The following is a 25,168-nucleotide window of genomic DNA, read 5'->3' as shown; positions in this document are numbered from 1 at the left end:
TAATACATTGTATTTTAAACTGTGCACATTATTTCATGTTCTGCCAGTGGATACTACTGAGAAGAGCTTTACTCTGTCTTCTTTACTATTTCCCATCAGTGCTAACACATATTAATATGATCTCCCTAAGCCTTTTCTTCTCCAGGCTCTACAGTCCCAGCTCTCCCACCTTCTCCTAGTAAGGCAGAAGCTCCAGTCCTTCAATCATCTTCAGCAACTACTACTTGACTCCAGTATGTTCATGAAGTTCATGTCTGCTGCTGGGAAGCCCGGAACTATACACAGTGCCACATCTGCCCAGTGAATGATGATAGCCCTTGATCTACTGGTATCACTCCTCTTAAAGCAGCCCAGGAGACTCTTGATATTATTTGCCACAAGGTTGGACCATATTCAACACTTCAACACAAAGTACCTACTACCAGTCAGACAACACAGTGCAGACATCAGTGCAGACTAAGGGCTTATTCCTCCACAGGTGTACAAGGCATTTCCTTCTGTTGAATTTCTTGAAGTTCTTGTCAGCTCAGTTCCCTGGCCCGTCCAAGGCACTATGAGTGGAAACACGAATATTCTGGTACCTCAAACTCTCCTACTGTTTTTACATCATCTGAAAACTTGCTAAGGATGCAGCCTATCATCATCCAAGTGATTAATAAAGATGTTAACACCATGGGATTTTTTTTTATCAACTCCTGGGTACAGAAGCCTCCAGTTAGACTCCATGCCCCTAACCACAACCCTTCAAAAACTGTTTGAGCCGGCTGAGCTCAATCCATTTCTACATTAACCAGTTCACTTACTCAGTTTGCACTTCACCATGGGGATGTTACAGGATACAGGACTAAATGCCTTGCCAGCTAAACTGAATATGAACAACATTCCCATCTTTCAATTCATTCAATAAGCTAACCATTACACCAGAGAAAGCTGTCAAGCGGATCAGGCATGATTTTCCATTTGTAAGTCCATGCTGACTACTTGTCTTCTCATCCTTAATATTTTTGGAAATGGATTCTTGAATTACTGTTCTAACACCCTCTGGATAGTTAGATAGTTAGCTTCTAGTTATCCAGATCCAGCCTATCACAATTCCAGAGGCAGAAGAGATGTTTCTTTTAGACCTAACAAGTCTTCCTTCATCAACAGCATCTTGTGAAGATATCAAGACAGCCTCACAGTGACATGGACCAGATCCCTCAGCACATACTGTCTGTGCCCATCAGGTCCCAAAGATTTGTACAAGTCCAATTTCTTAAGATATTCTTTAATCCAATACTCCTATAATGGTGAGTTGTTCACCAGTCTTTTCCATGCTTTTTGTCACCACTTTCCCTGTCCCATCCCAAACCAGCCTTTCTCTCATTTTTCTTTTTCTGTGGATAAATCAGAAGAAGCCTTAGTTGTCTTTCACATCCCTTGTCACACGCTACTCCAGGTGGATTCCGACTTCTAACCCTATCCCTGTATGCTTAGACACTGTCTTTACAGCTGCCCCTGGTCACCTGCCCCTACAGCCACATCCTGTGAATTTGCTTTTTATGTCAGGTTTAGGAAGGAGTTCCTTTCTCATGCATTCAGGGATCCTGACATCTTCGTCTCATTTCATTTTCCATTGAAATAAATCATTGTTGAGCTTGGAAGAGGCGATCCCCAAAAACAACAAAAAGCTCTCTCTTCTCCAAATTTGTCTTAAATGGAATTCCTTTTAAGAGATACTGGAACAGGTCAGAGTTTGCTTTTCTGTAATCTAGGGTCACGAACCTTTTTTTTTTTTTTACTCTGTTCTCAGGATCCTGAGCTTCAAAGCCCAATAACCACTGCAAGCAAAAAACATTCTCAACTTTTACATATCCAGCCAGTTCTTTCTTTTCCATAGATAGTAGCTTTTGCTCCATGTACACATCTTAAAATATGGAAATCGAGCAACTTCCTAATTTTAGATATAACTTCTTATTTTTGGGAAGGGTTTTTTTGTTTTGTTTTGTTTTTTTAAATTGCTGTTTCAGGGGTGAAAGAAGGAATGGGAGGGTTGTATTGTGGGTTTTTCTTCGTTTTCTTTTGCCTTTAAGAAAGATCACAGGATGGTACAGGATTATTAGTTACAAAGGTTACCTATTCACAAATGCATCGATTACTTGTGCACGCAAAAAAACCTAGTTATTGTATGACTCTAAAATCTGATAAGGCAGGTCAGTAATTAAGGCACCTGTTTGTTACCTTGTAAGACAAAAAACAACAGCCAGGTGAAAAAAGGAGATGCAGATGGCAAAAGACAGCATGCTAATGTTACAACCACAAGCAAATAAATTGTTGACACAAGGACAAAGTATTCCCACCTGTGGTAAATCTGAGCCTGGAGATATACACATGATATCAGAATGACACAATGATACATTAGTGTCAGAATCAAATTAGCCGTCCACTAGCACCAGGCATTTTTTCCTTAGGCAAATTCAAATCTGTAAAAGCAAGAAAGCAAAATGGATGCATAGGAACTGAGCTGCCTCAGTGCTTTTAAGTTTTTAAGAAAAAAGTAAATAAATAATTGTTTGGGACTCAACAAATATAATCAAGTCAGTCTTTGTCACACTCAGACACGAAAAGCCACACGTGTCAGTCTGAATTTTGTCATACACTTCCCTGAATAGTTTAATTGTTTGAGTATTCTCTCCCCACTTGGAAAGAGAAAACTGTAAAGCTGTCACATTCATATTAGCTTAACATAAAGACCTAAATGCAGTGATTTTTTTTTTTTATACAGGAGTGCTGCAGAATATGCTAGAGAAGACTAGAAATAAATCACTCATTATCAGAGTTTCTAGATGGGAGAAGATGCCTCTATCCCTACATTTCAAGTTGCACTATTTATGTTAGAGGGACCAGGGTAAAAAAAAAAAAACAAAAAAAACCCCACTACTTTCAAAATGAGGAGAGTGGGGAAAAATTGGTCAGGAGACAGACAACTACAACATGCAAAACCCTACAGATTTGTAAACTCAAAATCTGTCCTTCCTGAAGTATTTTGCTATCTGTTGCAGCAGATGTAATAGAAAATTATATATAACAATTTTGTATACAGCCTAATACTGATGAACTTCAGGGCACTGAAGTACTGAGACACATAATAAGGTACAGGTTGAAATTATATTATCATTGTTTAAAAACATTTTACTTACTTTACCAATATACTTTTCAAATTTTCAAATCAATAATTTTCAAACAATAAAATAATATAAATTCAAGCAGAATGAAGGGGGCTGTAAGCTCACGTTCCTCTAAGCTAGGGCTTAAATACTGTTATGCGAGGTAACAAGAAAGAAAGGCAGGAGGAAAAGGGGAAGACAGAAGGAAATAAACAGATTTTTTTTTTCCCCAACCATTGTAAGGATATCTCATCTTTATTTCTAATATGTCAAACCCTTCCTAATGCATCAGAAAAACCATGATAGAAGGCCATATATACTGCCAGCTGGTACTTGTCCTACAAACTGGACTTTGTGTCAAAAACCACACTATAGATACGTTTAGTTGCAATGCTGCATAACAATCAGATACATCTGCAGGAGGCATACAGGTGACACGAACAAGTGAGAAAATAGCATGCAGCACCACAAACATGGAAAGACCTACAAACATGCCAATATGAAGTCAAAGTCAGTTGAGTATTAATCCTCACACATTAAGACTGACAGGCATGATTTTCAGTACAAGACTTTGTGCCATCATATACAGCACTGCAGCAAGGGCTGTAAACTCACAGTAGCCACTATACACGCTACCCATTCTGCCCTACCTGATTCTTAGCCAAGTCAGTCATGCTCAAACTCAGGCACAATTCTCAAGTCTCTATAGATGAAGCAGTAAAAGCATTTTGTAATATTAAATAAAATATTTTAAGCATAAACCAGATGTCATTAGGAAGACTTCAGATTCTAATAACTGTCCGCTGCATTTTCTTTTTTAAATCTAAAAGCAGCGCTTTTAATGTTGACGTAGAAAACAGAGTGGAATTACTCATAGGTACAAATAAATAAATGAGCCTACAAGCCAGTGAAGAATGGGGCCTACAACACTGATCAAGCAAGCTCAAAAAAAAAAGACATACTAATGTACTGTAAAGAGCACCAGGATTTCTTTTCCTATTGCTGTACACTTGCAGTGTATTCCTTTATCTTTTAAAACTATCAGATTAAAAACAAACAAACAAAAAAAAAAAAACCAATAATTTTTGGAGAAACATCAAATTTCTAAATGCTTCTCTCTGCAGTTCTTTAACTTAATACCAAGTGAACGTAACATAATCTGTATTAGTGTGCTTCTCCTCCCCTGGATATTTTACAATGTTTTGTTCTCTAAATAAGACTCTAAACTTTCATCATCATTCTGAATGTACAGGAACCATAAAAGACAATCCCATCAGCAACTCTCATTCACTTCCTGGTAGGCCTTCCAAACAAAATAATCCACAGCATGAAAAATCCAAAAGGGATTTCCCACAGCAAGAATTTTCTGACCATTGCTTTCTGTTCTCCCACATTCTGAAAGTGGTAGCTAGGCAGTTTCAAGAATGATGTAATAACTAAGAAAAAGTGATCAAAAGCAACAGTGAGTGCATGAAGACAGATGCAGCAGAAAAACCTTGTGCACAAGAATTTCAATTCTCAATTAAATTACTAAAAGGACTATGAATCTCATCTGAATTCCTTAGAAATTGATCTGATGCTGAGAAGAAGGAATAAAGGCTTTCTCTTTTGTATGACTACCCTGTGCTCATGGGGTCCTCTCTTTCGGGAAGTTTCACTGGTCCTCTCTTTTGGGAAGTTACCACCCAGCAGTTCTGCCAGATGCAGGAAGTTACTGAAACAAGAACTGTGTGCATGTATTTTTCTCTATACTCTCCCTGCTAAAGTAAGTCTAGGTTTCACTAAGAAAGTATAGACTTAAGAAGCAACTTTTTGTGTGTGTGTGTGAATCTTAAGCTGCTTATTTTAATGTTAACTGCTTTCCTTAGTGTAACAGCATAAAAAAAAACTTCTAAACAAAAGTACTGGAATCCTCATTTATCAATGCTAACACCTTTGCTATTATTGTGAAAATAAAGAATTTGAATATTCAACTGTAAAATTAATTTTAAGAAACCCTTTCTTACTAGACTACAGGGAGCCAATATTTGTATATATGCATTTGGCCTAAGTAGGAACCCTCCATCAATAGAATATTTAAAATGTTAAAAGAATCGTGAAGAAGAAAATATAGTGCACACATACACATATATTAAATTAGTCCCATTTCCTAATTTTCAAAAGAAAAAAAAAAAGATACAAGTTACATTTAAGAGAAAGCACAGGAATGACAAAGCTTCTTACAATGCACAAGAAGCTTTAGATTAAACACTATAAAACAACAGGCCTATTTGAAAGTTTGGGTTATGAAAGTACCAAGGACAAACAAGGTCCAGCACACAGAGAAAAAGAAGAAACAACTCAGATAAATGCTCTTATAATTTAGAAAAAAAGAGTCAGGAAAATGTTTTTGTCCGTGCTTTGCTATGTAAAACACATCATTCTTTCCTTCCTCTCAAACTTTTGGACCAAGTATCCAACACATGTCTAAAGAAACACACAAATCCTTCCTTCTTTCACTAGACATGAATGAAGGAAACATTCACATACTAAGAAATCCTCCTTTTGTTCACATTTCTGGGTGGGGAAAAATGCGTTGGCAGTTTTTTTTGTTTTTGTTTTTTCTTGTAATTTACCACCGGGAATAAAATTCTTGTATTTTAACATTCTCAAAAACGCAGTTGAGTACCAAGCACAGTTACCTTTAACTTAATATCTTAACAAACCCATCAAGAAAATACTTGCAAATAAATGCTTCATAAACTACAGCTTGCAAATGTTAACTGTATTACACATTTATTCAAGAATCTGAAGGCACACATGATGATGTAATATCACTGCAAGAAATTGTATTAGTAAGCATGAACAAAACATAGCATACTTACATGCTAATAGATTAGTATCAGTTTTGACATATACATTTTCCAGATATCAAAGATATCTGAGCATGTCCCAGAAGACCATAAATCCAATCTCCTCCCTCAGTGAGATGATAATTGCAAAATCTTTTTAATGCAAGTTGTGGATCACAGACTAGAAGGTATGTAACAGTAGTAAAAGAGAACAATATAATTTTAAACAGTTTTCATTATTACCTGTCCCAGTCCATGCACATTCACCATCGGTAAGTATTATACCAAAGCCACTGCTTATATCTTTTTCCCATGATACTTGTAGAAAATATACTGCTTCTGGATCAGAAACTGGATGAATTCTGATCAAAGTTTTCTCCATTTTCCAGACACCTGTTACAGACACAACAGAAACTTATTACAATCAATGGCATATTTTCTGAGATATACTTGGCAACGTTTTGTAGCCAGATTGGGCGGGAAGGGAGGAAAGGTACGTTTACAAGCACACTTAGCTTTCCTCCACAAATACAGTTTTTCAGAAAACTGATGTTTTCAAACAGAAAACTGGATTAAAACAATTAAGGTTTAAGTAAAAGCGTTAACAATCAAATATATTTGAATAGTCTCTAAATAAGAAACTGTCAGGAAGCTGGGCAAAATTGGTATGCTAACTTTGCATTCCTCTGCTTCCTGACATTTAGTTTCCTACTTAAGGACTATTCGATCATTAACTTCACTGTTCACTATCATCCAACATACAACACACGGAATATGATTCGAAATAATTAATACTCAGTTGGAAGAATGTTGCTTGAGAGAATGCTATAAGGCTCCACTGCAACACATTTATTGCATTGATTGCCACTGCCAATCAAAGAAATTAATTTTAAAAATGAATACTAAAGAGAACTAAGCTTATGATTCTACAGTGATTTGTGGGTTTCTTTTTCCCCTCACACAACAACAGACAACTTACAAATCTGGAGCTGACAAAAGATCTTATGAATAACACCATATATTTTTATAAGTAAACTAGCCTGACAGTAATGACTGTCTCTGCATTCAAAACCTTTACAATAACTTCTTATAATTTGCACCACAGAATAATGAAGAAACAGTCAATTCTGAAGTTAATTTTTCATTGATAAAACCTCATGCTGTCTAGTACTTGAACACTTGAACAGTTTCTTTTGTGGTGCTCCATTGTTTGGGACCTTTTTTATTTTAAGGAAGAAAGTAGTGAATGAGAAAAGGGACTACCTGCACTGAATACAAAAATGCTTGGGTAGGTGGCAACTAGAAACAGTTTCTATCTAGTTTTCCACTGGTAATGTAGCACTAGGTAACAGAAAGAAACAGACCTGGGAGGGTAAGTTGATGCTCAGCTGAACATGAGCGGGTAGTGTGCTCAGGTGGGCAAGAAGGCCAATGGCATCCTGGCTTGCATCAGGAACAGTGTTGCCAGCAGGAGCAGGGAGGCAATAGTCCCAAACCTCGAGTACTGCGCTCAGTTTTGGGCCCCTCACTACATGAAAGACACTGAGGCCCTGGAGCATGACCAGAGAATGGCAACAAAACTGGTGAGGGGCCCTGAGCACAGGCTTTGCGGGGAGCGGTTGAGCGAGTTGGGGCTGTTCAGACTGGAGAAGAGGAGGCGCAGGGGAGACCTTATCATTCTCAATAAGTATCTGAAAGGAGGCTGTGAGAGATGGGTTCAGCCTCTACTCCCACGTAATTAGTAAAAAGACTAGAGGGAATGGCCTCAAGTTGCATCAAAGAAGACATATTGGACATTAGGAAAAACTTCTCTGAAAGAGTAGTCAGAGACTGCAATGGCCGCTCAGGGAGGTGATGGAGACACCATCCCTGGAGGTGCTCAAGAAACACACAGATTTTGCGTTGAAGAAAACAGTTTAGTGGGAAATATTTCTGACAGGCGGACACTTGAACTGGATGATCTTTGGATGTCTTTTCCAACCACGGCAATACCATGATTCCATGATCAGCACCAGTTCAGGTTCTGAAGGAACCCTGTTCCTCAAGCAGTAGCAGTAATGAGCTCTTTGCTTATGTGTATTGAGAGATATTACTGGCTTCCCAAGAAGTGAATTCAGGAGAAGTTTTAACTACTGTTGCCCACACTGTCTGATCTTTGCACAGCTATGCTTAAAAAATGCCTTTCCCTTGAATTCCAGGCACGGTCTGGACAAAAGCAGCAGAATACATGAATATAAGACTTGTTTTTCAAGCACAAGGCTGTACTGACAGCTAAACAAGAACTGCATTGTCAATAACATAAATTAACTACTTCGGATGGCCAATTAAACCACAATACTGATCAACTTAGACTAACAAATTGCATTTCTAAACAATAAAAGGAACATCACACAAAGTGTCTGCTGTGAGTGCCAGACTGAACTATGGCTGGAACAAGTCACTAGGTACTTTTAGCATTTCTGATCATATATAACATTTTCTATCACAAATTAGCAAAGAGCTAACTTTATTTCAGATTAAAACTTAAGTTTAACACTGCTTAGGATGTTTTTGGAAAGAGTTTAGGATTCAAAAACCATGGTAGGAGGAGGAGATAAATCATCAACATATAACAAGACATAAACTCTACTTAACAACAGTGTAAGAGACAACTATTATTTATATCCATAGACTACCGCTGTTTACACTTCAACAGATGCCATAATCTGAGTTTCTATTCACTGAAGGAGTGCCAGAGACTGAAGTGTAATTTAAAAATCATATTGAAAAATTAGCTTAAGTCCTCCACAAGAATATTTTATTTCTATCACCAATTAACTGGTCATTTCTACAAGTCTACAGCATGCCTATGCAACTGTAAACAATAATAGCAAATGAAATATTCAGAGGCCTGGAATAAGGCCTTGTAAATTACCATTTATGGAACTGAAGTCATTTTAAAGATTTGTAGTGCACCAATGGCCGGACAATGGGTCAGTAAAAGTACATGACAGGAAGCACAAATAATGTTTGTAGTATGTTTAAGCATATAGATATACATTTTCCTTTGCCTGCTGGACTACCTTCCTCTTTTAGTTTGTTCTGGAACATTACAGAGTCCTTTACAAAACATGTTGATAAAAGTCATTCTCCAAAATACTAGTAAAAATACTTTAATTATTCCTTTTTAATTAAAGGCTGTAAAACAGTTGCACGCAACCCAGAGAGACAGCTCAGGACTCAATAATGCATACATACATAGTTTAACATGGAATTTTTGTTTGTTGTGATTTTCATCTCAAAGCAGAGCTGCATTCACTGAAAACAACCTCCACAAGAGGTTTTCTTTTTAAATGTAGGCTGTTTGTAACAGAAAGTAAAGAGCTGGTCTTCTATTTGTGTGATGATAAAGAGGATGAAGCATCAGTCCTCACTGATAAAAAGCAATGCAAAGAGTTGCAAACTAAAAATAATTTATAGTGTTTTGCAAGATACACTAACAAGATCCCCAAAGCCTGAGATGAAAATTGCATGAACTCATAATACAGTACATTCTGTACATCCATCTTTACATGCTAGTATAAAGAGTAAGCAATGCACAACAGCAAAAAAATAAAAATTTCTGCATCATTCTTAAGAGATCTGTTTCCAGAGTAAGTGAACTCAGCAGAACTCAGAAAGCTTTCACATGATTTGTCTACCTGTGGTAAAACAGTACCTAAATAAAAACAAACATGCTGAAGAGATCTGGCAAAAAGAATGTTCAGTATTTTTAACAAAATGAAAGATAGGGTTGACAAGCTTTTCCACATTTTGCTGTGCATCTTAGAACAACTTTACAAGTCAGCCTGGGGGATTGGACCCTGTGATCTCTTAAGGTCCCTTCCAACCCTGCAATTCTGTGTGTGAGATAAAACAAAGAACAGTACCCCTTTCCTCTCAGCTTTTATCTCCCCCATTGTGCCCACTGACCTTCTGAGATGAGTATTATCTATATTACAGAGTTATAAAATTGAGTTGGAAGGGACCTTTAAAGGCCATCTAGTTCATCTCATTTGAAATGAAAGGGACACCCACCACTACACTAGGAGCTGAGACCTGTCCAATCTGGCTTTTAAAGACTCCAGGACAGAGGCATCCACCACCTCTCTCAGCATCCTCTGCCAGTGCCTCCCTACTCTTATCATTAAAGAGATCTATTTTCTTTTACTCAATTTAAATGTTTACAAGCTGTGTTGTCAAGTAGAATCTTGCATGTGATCTCTAGCGTGCCCTTAGTTTTGCTTATGATCTCTAGTCACTTGACTGTCAAAAGCAAAAGCTGAAGGATCTCTTGGTTGTACCTTATATATCTTGGCTACTATATAACCCTCTCCAAAAGAAGCAAGCTTTTCCAATCCTTACCAATGCTGTATATAGAAACACCGTTGCAAACAAAAATATTTTACCTCACTTTAACAAAAATCTTCCCGAAATATCCCAACACAACTCCCGCACAGTTTTTTCTGCAGTTGAATATATTGATAAACAACAAACAGGGAAAAAAAAAAAAAGAAAAAAAAAAGGATTTATCTACTCCTCCAGCAACAAAGAATTCCCACTAGTGGGGGGAAAAAAAAAAGAAAAACAGGAAATCAAAGCTTTTTCTTATTCATTCACTGTAAGGTAAGAACATGCATCTCTTCCACTCTAACGGCAAAACTCAGTAACAAGCTTGCAGCACTGTGTTATTGAAATAAATATTTCAGCAGGAAGAAGTGAGAAATCCTACTTGAATCTCTGAAGTTAGCTGCATGTTTACAGGATTCACAAGTCACTTTGTTCAACGCTTTGAAATACGGAGTGATATATCTCTTTTAAAGAATGTTAATAAATTAAAACACCCCTTTTATAACGAATACATTTCAATTCACCTGTTTCTTCCCTCTCTATTCTCTCACCAGCCCGCCAGCCTTCAATAATGTCAAGAATAGGTGACTCTTCACAGATCAAGCATTTCTGCCTCAGGGCATCCTTAGGTGGAGGAACACTGTGTGTAGTCTATCTGAGGAATACATGAAGAGCAGACTTGCTGCAGCAGATTATCCTGCTGCCTATCCACAAATCCACACACACATACACACACACACACACATACACACACACACACAAAAAAAAAAAAAAAAAAAAAAAAAAAAAAAAACACCTACAAAGAAAAACCTACCTTGTAAATATTTGAGGTTTGCTGCCAATGAATGCTATTTCTCAAGGAATGAAGAAGCTCTGTAAATCTACACTTTTTCTATTATTTTCACGGATGTCACATGCATACAAACAATTGTAGGATCAAAGCTAAAACAAATGAAGTTTCCCATTACTACTAACGTTATTATCACCCAAACCCTAAATTATTTCTACATTTAAAACTGTAGTATTTTCAAGCTATTACCTAGATATGCTTCAGAAGACCATTAATCATTATAATTCATAGTCATAACTACCACACATACAATATCCCACGTGTCTTTGTCTAAGAATTTACCTTTATACATTCAAAAGCAATACCACTAGAAATATGGCTAGAGATATTTTTTTTTTTAAAGGAATGCTGAAGTATTCCTCTGTTTTAACTACTGTCTCAACAGACCTGTCAGTGCTACACCAACAAGTAAAGAATAAACACACAACAAAACAAATCACAGCTCTTTTGAGTTCACTGGGCCACACAACTGGTCATAACACAGTGAGAGGATGAATTGACAAAGGAGTCTGAGAAATACATGCCGGTGGGGGACTCGAGTTTCCAGAGAACTAGGCACATAGGCTTGGATACGATGCCACTGTTTTTCAGATTTTACAAACACCTCTAATGAGCATGTGTGAAAGACAGTCAGAAATAGAAGGAAGAATGAAGGAGCAACAAAACTCTAAGAACTAATTCTACTTCGGTATCTCTTAAAGGAAAGTTAGCAACACAGGCAGGAATCACATTAGTGATCAAAATAGTTAAAGTGGTCACCTGAATTTTCGTACTATTCCTGTTTAGCAGGAAGCCAGTAGCTACTGAGCTTTCAAAAAAAATCACTGAAAAAAACCAGACTATTTCTATAGCTATCCATCAATTTAAATTACTGAATTCAGACCTTCATTGTACAAGTCTAAAAAGCATCTAGCGGTCAATTAGAATGGAGAAGTAAGTACCTCAGAGGGCCTTTGAAGTAACTTAGGTGCCTTCCATTCACTGTCTTGATAAAATGAGACCAATCAATACCTCTTTCCTCCCTTGATTGCTTATAAAGAAAAGCTGCAGAGAAACTGATTGATTAGGACCATAAGAAAGCCAGTATTTTTCTCCTTAAGGGCACAGAAGGTCATATGCTACATATCAACACCTCACCAAGTCAGAGCCAAGGATCTGAGACCAACTTGCAGGTGGGAACAGTGGAGCTGCACCCTAAATTAGTAAATCAGAGGTTTTATTGAGGCTGTTGAACAGTTGAGGATTGAGCTGTTTATCTTTAGGACTTTGTCCCTTTAGTTTTTGGCTTCTAATGATCTATATTAGGCAATGTTTCTTTCTAAGGAGAAATCAGCTGTTGGCTGGTTTGCAATTGACTGGAGCCTACTCCCTGAACAAATAGTGTTCACAGTTGCTTCTGAATAAACAAGACACTTTTAAAATTGGTTTACAAAGAATTTTATATGTTGTTTTGGATAGCACGGGGCATAGACTAAAAGCCAAATCTTTTAGACAGCTCCAACACAGCATCATTGATGATGTTTTGAACTTCAGCACTATTTTTTGTCCATGAAGACTAATGGCTTTTCTCCAAATTGCTTTAGCTGCAGGTGTTTCAAACTTTAGCAGTTATACATGGAAGTCTACTTACAGATCAGAAAGAGCTACTATAGCTTGCCAGTGGAGCAATTAGCTTAAGTGCTTTCTTGTTGAGAAAAATAGGATACTATCTACAGTGACTTCAGAATGGAAAACTAGTACAAACACCAAACTGTCAGTAAAGTCTATAATTCAATCCCTTCTGCCATCAGCTGGACCACAAAAAATCTGAATTGAAAATAAAATTGGAAGAACATGCATGGTCAACCTAGTAAGAGAACAGGTACTATTCATGTGACAACAGATGTATTTATAAACGGATTGAAATTTAAGACAGTAAAAAATACCTCAATGTATTTTAAAGATTAAAACCAGCTGTTAACACATTGCCAAGCAGAAGAAAATTTGAGAGTGCTTATATTTATGAATATTTCTGAGATTCATTGCATACAAGTTTGTTTTCTCTCATGTTAATTTAAAATTCTATCAACTCCATCCAATCTTCAAGAGAAAAGGCATTAAATTATCTGACCTAAACTTCAAAGATGACTCAGTTAATATTAGGTGGACAGTAGATCAGATAAGGACTCACTCTTTTCAGAAAATGCCTGGCTAAAAAAGTTCGAAGATAAGAACACAGATTCCTTCCTGCCTATTACCTCCTGCAATAAGCCTCCCATTCTCTGGGCTGCAATATTTGTTTGATGATGAAGAAAAGTTTAATAATAAATCTTCAGCTGAATGTCAAACATATATTTGAAGGCCAAAGAAAACAGAAATTTTTGAAGAGCTCTTATTCTAATGAACCAAGAACTAACACATAACCTAAAATGTATCTAGTTGTTCCCTGATTGACATCTTGTTCCCTTGTTACACAAGGTTCACACAATTCTGTTCTCTCTCTTGAAGACAAAAAATTAAAAAAAAAATGGCACTGGATAAAAAGAAGCAACTGAATGACTTTATAACTTCTTGCAGACAGGTGAAAGGCCCATCTTAAAAATTCAGCTCTGCACAATAAGGTTTGATTAAGAGACTAACTTCAAGAAAGTTGCAATCAGTAGTTGGTCCTCAAGGACCCAGCTACAGAAGTAAGTCTCACATGGCTAGCATTTGTACACCTTTCCCACTGTTCTGTGCCAGCCACAAAAGTATTGGAAACACTCACACATTTTTTGTGTAATTAGTCAAAAAAAAAAAAAAAAGGCAGTGCTTTTGTTTGTCAGACTCCATGGGCCAATAGGATACGCAGGATTTGCCACAAAAGATCTGGAATCCACGATAAGGAACAACACTTGTCAGACTTATTTACTACAGTCACCAGCTGAAAATGAAGAGAAACAGAAGGAAGCAGATAGTCAACGACCTTTATAGTAGGAATCTTACTAACAAGCTTTGATCTCAACTGTAGCCTGGAGACAAAGCCCACCCTGGTGTCTTTCATCCCCTTGAAGTGTGGAGCATAACACACCACCAACTCAAAGCTGCCAGACTTGCCAATCTTACTTGTAAGCACCTATATTAGGAGACAGTTTAAGCCACAAGGTTAAAAAACAGGAAAAAAGAAAAAAAAAAAAAGCTCCTTAATATTTTTAAACAAATATTCAAGAGGGAAACTATACCAGAATATACTAGCAAATAATAGAATAATTTGATAGATTCTGAAAAAGGACAAACTTTTCTTATTCACACCTCTCCGGGAGTTCTTCCCAGCCTTAACAGTTCAATGTGTTCACCATCAAATTTCAGCCTTCCCAAATCCATATCTGAAAAACATTCTGAGGTTTCTTTGATACAGCAGCATACACTGGCTGGATATTACCAAGACATAGGAAAATAAAATGCTATCTCACAATTGAGATCTTTTTTCACTGAGTACCAAGTACTTTGTTACAAAATTACTAAACAGCACATACAGAACTGAGCAAGGATCAAAGAATAAGACCAGACCAGAAGGGATAGAGAGCAAGCAGGCATGCTTGAGAGATTCAGACCAGGTTCTCTACTTCTGTTGCCTTTGGGAGATGAAACTTCAACAAATATTTTGTGACTTCTATATGGCAGCATGCCTGCCTGGCTTTCAATGGTCCTACTATAGCCAGGGGTGGTGTGCAGCCATACCTATTTTGCCATCCTTATTTTGCAGATTTCAGTAACTTTTAGTATTATCCATTCAAGAAAAGTGAAGGTGAAGGAAGAAAAAAAAAAAAAAAAAAAAAAAAAGCTTCTTTTAATTGCTGTTTGCCTATCCAAAAGTACTCAGATACACGTGTCTTTTTGATGCATGTTTGGATAACATGGTAGACTGTTTGAAATATTATCTGTTTTCCACAACGCTGTCTTCTCTGGGATTAAGAATTATCAAGATATTCAACACAGAAAACAAATATCTCCTACAGACTTCCTTTGTTTTCTGTTCCTTTCTATACTTCTGTTGTAATCTCACTCAGTCTGTAAATGCTTGACTTAGTACCACTGAGCAATGGACTTCACTGGATGGTTTTACTTATTACTTTAAGCAAAACAAATTCAGTGCTATTGAATCTATATCTGATCTACTGGCAAGAGTAACAAATCTGAATATAGGATAAACAAAAAAAGAAAAAAAGTAGCAGCAACAGCTAGGTAAGGAAACCTACACTTCTGTATTTGAGAGAGATTTCTGAACAGTTTTTAAAAATTTAGCCTGTAACCTGGAAACACAAGTTGCACCAAATGTAACCACTTGAGTGGGGTATAAAAAGCAGGTATAAACGAGAAGGTTACTCTCCTCCCACTTCTACACTCCAGACTTTTCAAAGAGATGGATTATTTTAATTTCACGTTCCTGTCAAATTAGTACTAAAAAATTGTCCTGGACTCTAAATTGCTTTATCTTGCTAAACATTTCCCTAAGGCATTCTCTTTGAAGAAAATTCTTCCTTTACTCTGTATTCACCTAACAGAAGTTTTATTATGTTTTTCTTCCCATTTTCTATTTTTCAGCTGGAATAAGAAACATTGATCTCCATGAAAACAGAAAGCTCACTCTACTTCAATTTATTAATTTAAACATTATAATTCATTTTGCTTTGTATGGCTCCCACATAAAAATAATTCAGAAGACATTTTCAGTGAACTTCCAGTGCACTTAAAACTTCAATTTTGCAGCTCTTTATTCAGCCACAGTAATCACTTTGCCTTGAAAACAAATGTCTTTTGAGTCAGATTAGGTTGAGCAATCAGAGGTGAAGCTGAAGCAAAGAGGCATCAATCCATACTGAACATTGATTTCAACATTTTCCACAGATCAAGCACAAGTTCAGCTTTGGTTCTGTAATATGGCTTGAATACTAAGACATGAGATTCAACACAGTAATGTGACACTGTGCCCTACAATATAGCACCTTCAAAAGAGGTTAAACAAACAAAAAAATAAAGCTCATCACCAACTTAGGTTACCTTAGGTTTATGTGATAACACACACTGGACAAACCAAATCTTAGAGCTAGAAAAAAAAAAAAAAAAAACAGGGAAATGCCAGTATTTTATTAGGGGAGGGGTCCTGTGCACAGGTCCTAAAACTACAAATTTGAGAGCAAATGAGAGAAGCTTTTTTTCTTTAAAAAAAAAAAAAAAAAAAAAAAAGAGAGAGAGAAAGAGAGAGAGAGAGAGAGAGAGAGAGAGAGAAGAAAAGAAAAAGATGCTTTGACACTTCCACTAAGATGAACAGATTTGGCGGCTACTGATTTTACATTCTGAAATAAATAAATAAATAAATAAAAATCTCAACTACCAAGTGTTCACAATATCTAAAAACAGAATTTAGAAAGGAACAAGGAGATAAACAGCTTCAAAACAGTGATATTTTTGTTAGGTCCTCTGAATAACAACATGAAGCTTTTCATTAGTGTCATGCTTTTATGATTTTTGTTACCGATATTCCACATCATAGCACCAAGCAGTGCTCTGGGAGTTAAAGAGTTAATGCCCCAGTTCCGTGAATATTTCTGGATACCTGGTTCTCAGAAGAGAAGATCTACATCTCCCAGAAGACTTTCACTGTTCCATTTCTGTTTTCCATTTGGAGAAAAATAAAACTGCTGGCAACGCACAAGTTAGTCCCCCTTCTTTTACTGCTCATCTCTGTTGCTTGTGCTCCCTAGCTGTCTCACCTTCAACATTACAGTAAGGCCTTTCGTTTTGGACTCTTTGTCTCTCTCATATTATTTGATTATTATCTTCAATGCAATATAATAAAATGTAATTGGAATCACCGTGCATTACATAATTTTTTTTAGCAAATTAGTTTTCTTCCTTAGCACACTGCCACTGTATTGTTTTTAGGCCCATCTCCCTACCTTGTACCTTTTTCTCCCTCTTCCCCCTCTCCCAGGGAGTTGGCCAGGGGGTCCCCCCACCCCATTAATCACAGAAGCAGGCCAAACCAGCCCAGCAAGGTTTTGGGTTTTTTTTTTTCCTCACCATGGGTCAGGCAAAATAAAAAAGAAACAACAATCAAAAAATTAAACCTTACCTAAGGCATTCAGTGTCAGGCAGGGAGTCAACCTGAGGAAGCATGCTTTTCAATGTTAGTTTCCCTCACAGCTACTAAGGAATGCTAACTTGAGCTAAGTGAAACTTGCAGTCTAATATGATGACACAGCAGGGCATACCACTAGAAAAATGCTACTGAGACATGAGGACAGTTAGGTACGCAATAAGAAAATACAGAGCAGAAGAACTTCGGTATTTCACCTGTTAAACACAGCTTTGAAATTTTAAAAGTGTAAAATACTACACAAAAACTATTTGGAGCATAAGCATGTAAGCTTCAGAAGTGTTGCTTTACAGCAATTGCATTCCTACATAAATTACATCATTTTTATGGAATTATGACAAAAATTATCAGAGAACAAAACAAAACAAAACAAAAATTTAAAAAATAACTTTAAAAATACACTTCCCTGCATGTTGGGTCACATTTCACCTTCAAAGGTGAAGGGGTGGCCAGAGGGGTGGCCAGCAGGGACAGGGAGGTGATTGTCCCCCTCTACTCTGCCCTTGTGAGGCCCCATCTGGAGTACTGGGTCCTGGTCTGGAGCCCCCAATACAAGAAAGACAGGGAGCTGTTAGAGAGGGTGCAGAGCAGAGCCACAAAGATGATCAGGGCACTGGAGCACCTCCCCTGCAAAGACAGGCTGAGGGAGCTGGCCTTGTTCAGCCTGGAGAAAAGAAGGCTGCAGGGTGACCTCATTGCAGCCTTTCAGTACCTAAAGGGAGCCTACAAACAGGAGGGGAATCAACTCTTTGAAAGGGTAGATAACAGCAGGACAAGGGGAAATGGTTTTAAGTTGAGGATTAGGGTTAGGTTGGATGTCAGGGGGAAGCTCTTTACAGCGAGAGTGGTGAGGTGCTGGAACAGGCTGCCCAGAGAGGCTGTGGATGCCCCGTCCCTGGAGGTGTTCAAGGCCAGGTTGGATGGGGCCCTGGGCCCCTAGATAGAAAGGGGGAATGGGATAAAGCCAGGCCTGCTAGAGAGCAGCCTGGGGAAGTGGTATTGGGATTAGGTGAGAGGCGAGGGGCTCAGCTGAGGTGCGTCTACACTAATGCATGCAGCATGGGCAACAAACAAGAAGAGTTGGAAGCCATTGTGCAGCAGGCAAACTATGGCCTAGTTGCCATAACGGAAATGTGGTGGGATTGCTCCCACAATTGGAGCGCTGCAATGGATGGCTACAAACTCTTCAGGAAAGATAGGCAAGGAAGGCGGGGTGGCGGTGTGGCTCTCTACGTTAGGGAATGCTTCTACGCTACTGAGATTATAAGTGGGGACGATAACGTTGAATCCCTATGGGTAAAGATCAGAGGAAGGGCTGACAAGACAGGCACCCTGGTGGGCGTCTGTTATAGACCTCCAAATCAGGATGAAGAGACAGATGAGGTATTCTATAAGCAGCTGGCATGAGCTGCACAGTCGCCTGCCCTTGTCCTCACGGGGGACTTTAACTTCCCTGACATATGCTGGGAGTACAGCACAGCACAGAGGAAGCAGTCTAGGAGGTTTCCGGAATGCATAGAGGACAACTTCCTGATACAGCTGGTCAGAGAGCCCACGAGAGGAACTGCCTCACTAGACCTGCTGTTCACAAACAGGGTAGGTTTTGTGGGGGATGTGGAGGTTGGAGGCTGTCTTGGACAGAGTGACCATGAAACGATAGACTTCCTGATTCATGGTGGAGCCTGGAAGAGGAATAGTAAAATTGCTACCTTGGACTTCAGGAGGGCGGACTTTGAATTGTTCAAGGGACTAATAGGGGGAGTCCCCTGGCATTCAGTCTTAGCGAGTAAAGGGGTCCAAGAGAGCTGGTTGCTCTTCGAGAAGGAAGTCTTAAGGGTGCAGGAGCAGGCAGTCCCCCTGAGCTGCAAAATGAGCTGTCGGGGAAGAAGACCGGCGCGGATGAATAGGGAGCTATTCCTGAGGCTCCGGGAGAAAAAGAGAATCTACCGCCTGTGGAAAGAGGGACAGGCCACTCAGAATGAATACAAGGAAGTTGTTAGGATGTGTAGAGGTGAAATCAGAAAGGCAAAAGCCCAGCTTGAATTTAACCTAGCCGCTGGGGTGAAAAGGAATAAGAAACTCTTTTATAAATACATTAACAGTAAGAGGAGGACAAAGGAGAATATCCACTCTTTGCTGGATGAGGCTGGGAATGTGACCACTGAGGATAAGGAAAAGGCAGAGGTTCTGAATAGCTTCTTTACGTCTGTCTTTAAAAGTCAGACCAGTTATCCTCAGGATACTCCTCTCTCTGACCTGGTAATCTCGGCTGGGGAGCACACTAACCCCCCTGTGATTCTGGAGGAAACAGTCAGAGACCTACTGCTCCAACTGGACTGTCACAAGTCGATGGGGCCAGATGAGATCCACCCAAGAGTGCTGAGGGAACTGGCGGAGGTGAGAGCCGAGCCGCTTTCCATCATCTGTCAGCGCTCCTTGTTGACTGGTGAGGTCCCGGAAGACTGGAGGCTTGCCAATGTGACTCCCATTTACAAGAAAGGTCGTAAGGAGGATCCGGGGAACTACAGGCCTCTGAGCCTGACCTCGGTGCCAGGGAAGGTTATGGAGCAGATTGTCTTGAGGGAGATCATGCGGCATGTGCAGGGTGACCGGGGGATCAGGCCTAGCCAGCATGGGTTCATGAAGGGCAGGTCCTGTTTGACCAACCTGATCTCCTTCTATGATCTAGTGACCCATCTGGTGGATGAGGGAAAGGCTGTTGATGTGGTCTACCTAGACTTCAGCAAAGCCTTTGACACTGTCTCCCACAGCATTCTCCTGCAGAAGCTGGCAGCCTAAGGCTTGGATGGGTGCACTCTTGGCTGGGTAAGGAGCTGGCTGGAGGGCCGGGCACAGAGAGTGGTGGTGAATGGAGTCAAATCCAGCTGGCGACCGGTCGTGAGTGGTGTTCCCCAGGGGTCGGTGCTGGGGCCTGTCCTCTTCAATATCTTTATTGATGACCTGGATGAGGGCATCGAGTGCACCCTCAGTAAATTTGCAGATGACACCAAATTGGCTGGAAGCGTGGATCTGCCTGGGGGTAGCGAGGCCCTACAGAGGGATCTGGACAGGCTGGAGAGCTGGGCTGAAGCCAATGGGATGAGTTTCAACAAGGCCAAATGCCGGGTCCTGCACTTCGGCCACAACAACCCCAGGCGACGCTACAGGCTTGGGGCGGTGTGGCTGGAGGACTGCGTAGAGGAAATGGACCTGGGGGTATTGACTGATGCTCGGCTGAACAGGAGCCGACAGTGTGCCCAGGTGGCCAAGAAGGCCAATGGCATCCTGGCTGCCATCAGAAACAGTGTTGCAAGCAGGAGCAGAGAGGTGATTGTTCCCCTATATTCAGCACTAGTGAGGCCGCACCTCGAGTACTGTGTCCAGTTTTGGGCCCCTCACTGCAAGAAAGATATTGAGGCCCTGGAACGTGTTCAAAGGAGGGCAACAAAGCTGGTGAGGGGTCTGGAACACAGGGCTGATAAGGAGAGGCTGAAGGAGCTGGGAATGTTCAGCCTGGAGAAGAGGAGGCTCAGGGGAGACCTCATTGCTCTCTATAACTTCCTGAAGGGAGGTTGTAGTGAGCTGGGGGTCGGCCTCTTCTCTCGTGTCATTAGTGATAGGACCAGAGGGAATGGCTTCAAGCTACGGCAGGGGAGATTCAGGCTGGACATGAGGAAGTATTACTTTTCAGAAAGGGTGGTCAGGCACTGGAATGGACTGCCCAGGGAGGTGGTGGAGTCACCGAGCCTGGGGGTGTTCAAGGAAAGGCTGGATGTTGTGTTGAGGGACATGGTTTAGTGAGAGCTATTGGGAATAGGTGAATGGTTGGACTGGATGATCTTTTAGGTCTTTTCCAACCTTGGTGATTCTATGATTCTATGATTCTACGACTTATAGAAGTGCAGAAAAGAGGCACAATCACATTTTTGAGTTAAACATCTGATTGCTACTCTATATACTCCCCTTGAGAACTTGCAGGTCAGACAAATAGTAACTAAAAATGGTGTTGTAAACATTAATTAATTTTTTTTGAGACCCGTGCTCTGGTTTCAGTCAACACAACAACAGCACACCGATGTTTGGTTGTTGTGAGCTCTGGGGATGCTGCAGGGAAGAGCCGCTGCCTTTATAGCTCAGAGCTGCGGCCTGCAACTGTACCAACCTGGCCAAGGGTTGGAATGGCTGCCTGAAATGAAACAGTGAACAAACACAATGAGTCTAAACTAACTTAGGTACACAAGCATAGAAAAACTCAGCCCTCTGTGCAGCAGAGCTAAATCTTGACAGCTGCAACAGTTTCGGAAGAGCTTTAGATATAGTACACCCACTGTTTTTTCTCTCCTTTAAAAGTTGCTTATTTTGCATTGTCAACCATGAAAATCGCAATATGAATAAATACAAATTTAGAGCACACCCCAAAAGGTTTCTCCAAGAAGAGAAATAAGTATTTATTTATAGTATAATCATGATTAATAAAACAAATTTCCTGACACATGACAAGATCCAAGAAAAAACATAAACTGCAACACATCATTTTCATCTATGTACTTCTCTGATCAGGACAGGAAAACAAACAAGCAAAAAACTGCCTAACAGTGCCTGCAGGAAGCTAAGGCAGGTAAGCAATGTGGTATCTGCTACACACAAAAGAACACTAGTCCCTCGTATCTCATTTTCAAAAATAATTATCCTCTATGATCTTGAAGCCTACCTTTCACAGAAATTAATGTCTGTCCAGTTTACGTAATGCCTACAGACACTGTCTGCTGTGCTCTTAACATCATGTTCCAGAGCTGGTGAAATTTTATATAAGCACACACAATACAGTTTGCTGCCTCCAACCTCTATCTCAGCTTCTGTCACTAGCTCAGTCTGCACAAACCTCCCTGAAGTTTTTGTGAAGTTTCTACCATAAGCTTGACAAAGCTGACTGCATTTGGAAAGCCCCATGGTCCCGCTTTCCTTTCCAGCTACTGTGCTGAGAAGGGTAGCCTCTAAGATCCTTTTGTAGACCTGTAAACAAACAATCCCTTTCACAATCATTTGACTCATCTTTAAAAACAATTACAGACTGTGATAGGATATACAGCCTCACTCTTCCTCTAATTGCATTAATTTTTCCATCCCAAGATAGCAAGTAATTTGGCTGATGTCTAGATCAAGAACACAAAAGTTCTCAGTTTTTACACTCTTAAAATCACATAGGATCAGTATTCTTTTTCACTTATTCTACAGTCTCTGCCTTATTTGTCTGCTCTGTTAGAGCACAAGCTCTTCCTACAAGGCCAGCCTCAAAACTCACCTAGATGTCTGCAACTCAGGTGTAGAATTGTTTTTGTTACTCCAATGATTTTCCAAATTCTGAAAGTCTGGTGGTACTTAATGAAATAATATTTCACGTGATTACTAGTGTGTCTCAGAAGAATAACACCAGAGGCTCCTAGACACACACATAATAAAAATATTTTTTCAACTTGGAATATTTCCTGTAAGATTTGCCAGTTACATTTATCAGTTTTGTCTGGGCTAGATTAGCAAACAACAGTAATTTGTTTAGTGGTTCTCTTCTTAATCTTACCTTAGCTTGTGCCAACATTATATCATATATCCTTCAGTAAGTCTTTTATGTCTTGGCTTCACAGGAGACCAGTCTTTCTACCTAACATCAAGCTTCTATACTAGTAATCTTCTCACTCAGAGAGGCCTTCCACCACCTTTTCTTTCTTTCTTTCTTTTTTTCTTTTGTATATGTATATATAAAAATAGATATATATTATAAGATATATAAGATTATAAGACATACATATATCTTACATATATATACATAAGATATATATATAGCTTATATATACATATATATTTATAGCAACAGAAAGAGTAGTGTGGACTAGCATCCAACAAAGACACCCTGAAGACAATTTGCAGGAGCTGAATGACACTATTTTTGAATTTAGGAACAGGATACAGCTCAAGTCAGAAGATGGACCAAAGTGGAACAAAGCAAAATATATTTTTTGTTGCAAAAAGGTTCATGTTCTGGATAATTTGGCTAAGAAACAGTATTCTACAGTAACTTTCTAGATGTCAAAAAACTTCATTTTTCAGTGAAACTAGTCCATTTCAAGATTAAAATGTGTACACACATTATTTTACATTTTCCCTGTAATAACGGCAAGCACTACAAATTCTTCTGCCAAATAAAACAGTGAAGAAATCACAGCTGTATCCTATTAACATTAATGACAAATCACTGTTTGATATATTAAAAACTTTGCCCTAAATTCCTCACAATTCCTCCTTCTCCTCAAGGGCGCATGGCACTTCAGTACCCCTCTATGTAGCATACCATTATCCCAAAGAACATTGCCAGGCTTCACATGCTATCTTTCAAATAACAGCAAGGTCCCACAGGGTGATAATGACTATCAAACAGCATTTTTCCCCACAAGAGCCAAATACACTGCTGAAAGCTTTCTACAACAGTACATAATCAGTGAAAATTCTATTCCAAATAGAAGTGATGGAATCTTCATTCAAAAATAGAATAGCCCAGGTAAACAAAAAGTGTTTTTAAAAGAGATCTGCAATGGAGTTCATAACCAAGCTTACTATAAATTATCACAGTAGATAGCATTATATTAAAAAACAAAACAAAACCAAAAAAAAAAAACCAAAAACAAAAAAACAACGTACTATAAAGAGCACACCCACAAACAGAATTACAGTGCTAGAGAAAGTTAGATGACCACATGGAAGCAGGCCTGACTATACCATAAGTGAAAACTAAGCATTGCAGTTTCCTCTATAGGGCAGAAGCAATGTTTCCATTTCAGTAACTAACTCACATTGAGGAACCAGAAGTGCAACAAAACAGGAAAACCAAACCTGTTTTCTTTTTCCAGCACAGAGACACAAAAGTTCAAGAGTATTACTGTTCCTAAAATTTAGGGTCTTGGTAGTCAGTAGAGGTTTTACTGCTCATTGCTTAAACCTGTAACTACTTCTGAATTCTAACTAATTCTAACTAAAATAAATGTGAAAAATCAAACACACTAATATCAAGTTACACTCGATAGTCAGGCCGCTTTTAGAACTTTCTGCATGTTAATAGGTTGCCAAAAGTGCTGGTGAAAAACTTATCGGTGGAGACCCAAGGCCAGGCTGAGCCATCTCTGAACACCCTGGTCTAGCGGTAAAGTCACTGCTCAGTGCAGGGCAGTTGGAAGGGTCTTTTAAAGATCATCTAGTCCAACTCCAAAGACTCCATAATTCTGCAATTCAAAATAGTAGTTATCTAAGCTGCCTCTCAAGTCAACTTGTTCTTCCACTTCCTGTGTTTCTTTCATGGTTTTAAGCATTTTAATGGAATAACACCTTGATTCCATTACAAAAGCATACTCTGTACAAATGACCCCGTTATCTTGCAGCATCCCACAGCAACTTCATGAAATCACAGGCATTGGGTGGGACCTTTGGAGATCATCCAGTTTAACCCTCCTGCTAAAGCTTAGAATAGACCACAGATTGCTCATAAACATTCAGAAATCGGCTGTGACAGCAACACCTCAGCATGTTACTGCACACACAGAACAGCCACAGCAAGTTTCTTCCACACAACCTGTCACAATACTTGCAGCCGTGGCTTTACTGAAGTCCCTGACAGGCCCAAATGTAAACCCTCAAAGAAAATTAAAATAAAAATGAAGGAACAAAGCAACCATAACCAAACATTGAGGTGCAGGAAAGAAAAATTCCAGGCTTGATTTAGACTGAAAATGCTGCACGATTTTCACAGTGAGCCAAAACAAGGCTGCCCCTTCTGAATGGTGTGATGGCAGGGCCTGAGCTTCCAAAG

General features: G+C 39.2%; 1 protein-coding gene across 6 annotated transcripts in view; it reads right to left on the bottom strand.

Annotated features, from left to right (window-relative positions):
• The window catches only part of XRCC4 (X-ray repair cross complementing 4), a 173,973-nt gene that overhangs the window by 148,303 nt on the left and 502 nt on the right, over window positions 1-25,168 (bottom strand). For all 6 annotated transcript variants that reach the window (XR_006169607.1, XM_042823079.1, XM_042823081.1 and 3 more), the window contains exon 2: window positions 6,221-6,370. Coding sequence is in view for 5 of the 6 variants with exons in the window: in XM_042823079.1 (XP_042679013.1) it covers window positions 6,221-6,359 (139 nt within the window). In the remaining variant the exon portion in view is untranslated. The remainder of the gene's footprint in view (window positions 1-6,220; window positions 6,371-25,168) is intronic.

The sequence above is a fragment of the Centrocercus urophasianus genome, unplaced genomic scaffold, assembly GCF_019232065.1.
Source record: "Centrocercus urophasianus isolate 14NV4802_14NV808 unplaced genomic scaffold, USGS_Curo_1.0 seq_21, whole genome shotgun sequence".
Lineage (NCBI taxonomy): Eukaryota > Metazoa > Chordata > Aves > Galliformes > Phasianidae > Centrocercus > Centrocercus urophasianus.
This window is presented reverse-complemented; position numbering and strand designations above follow the sequence as displayed.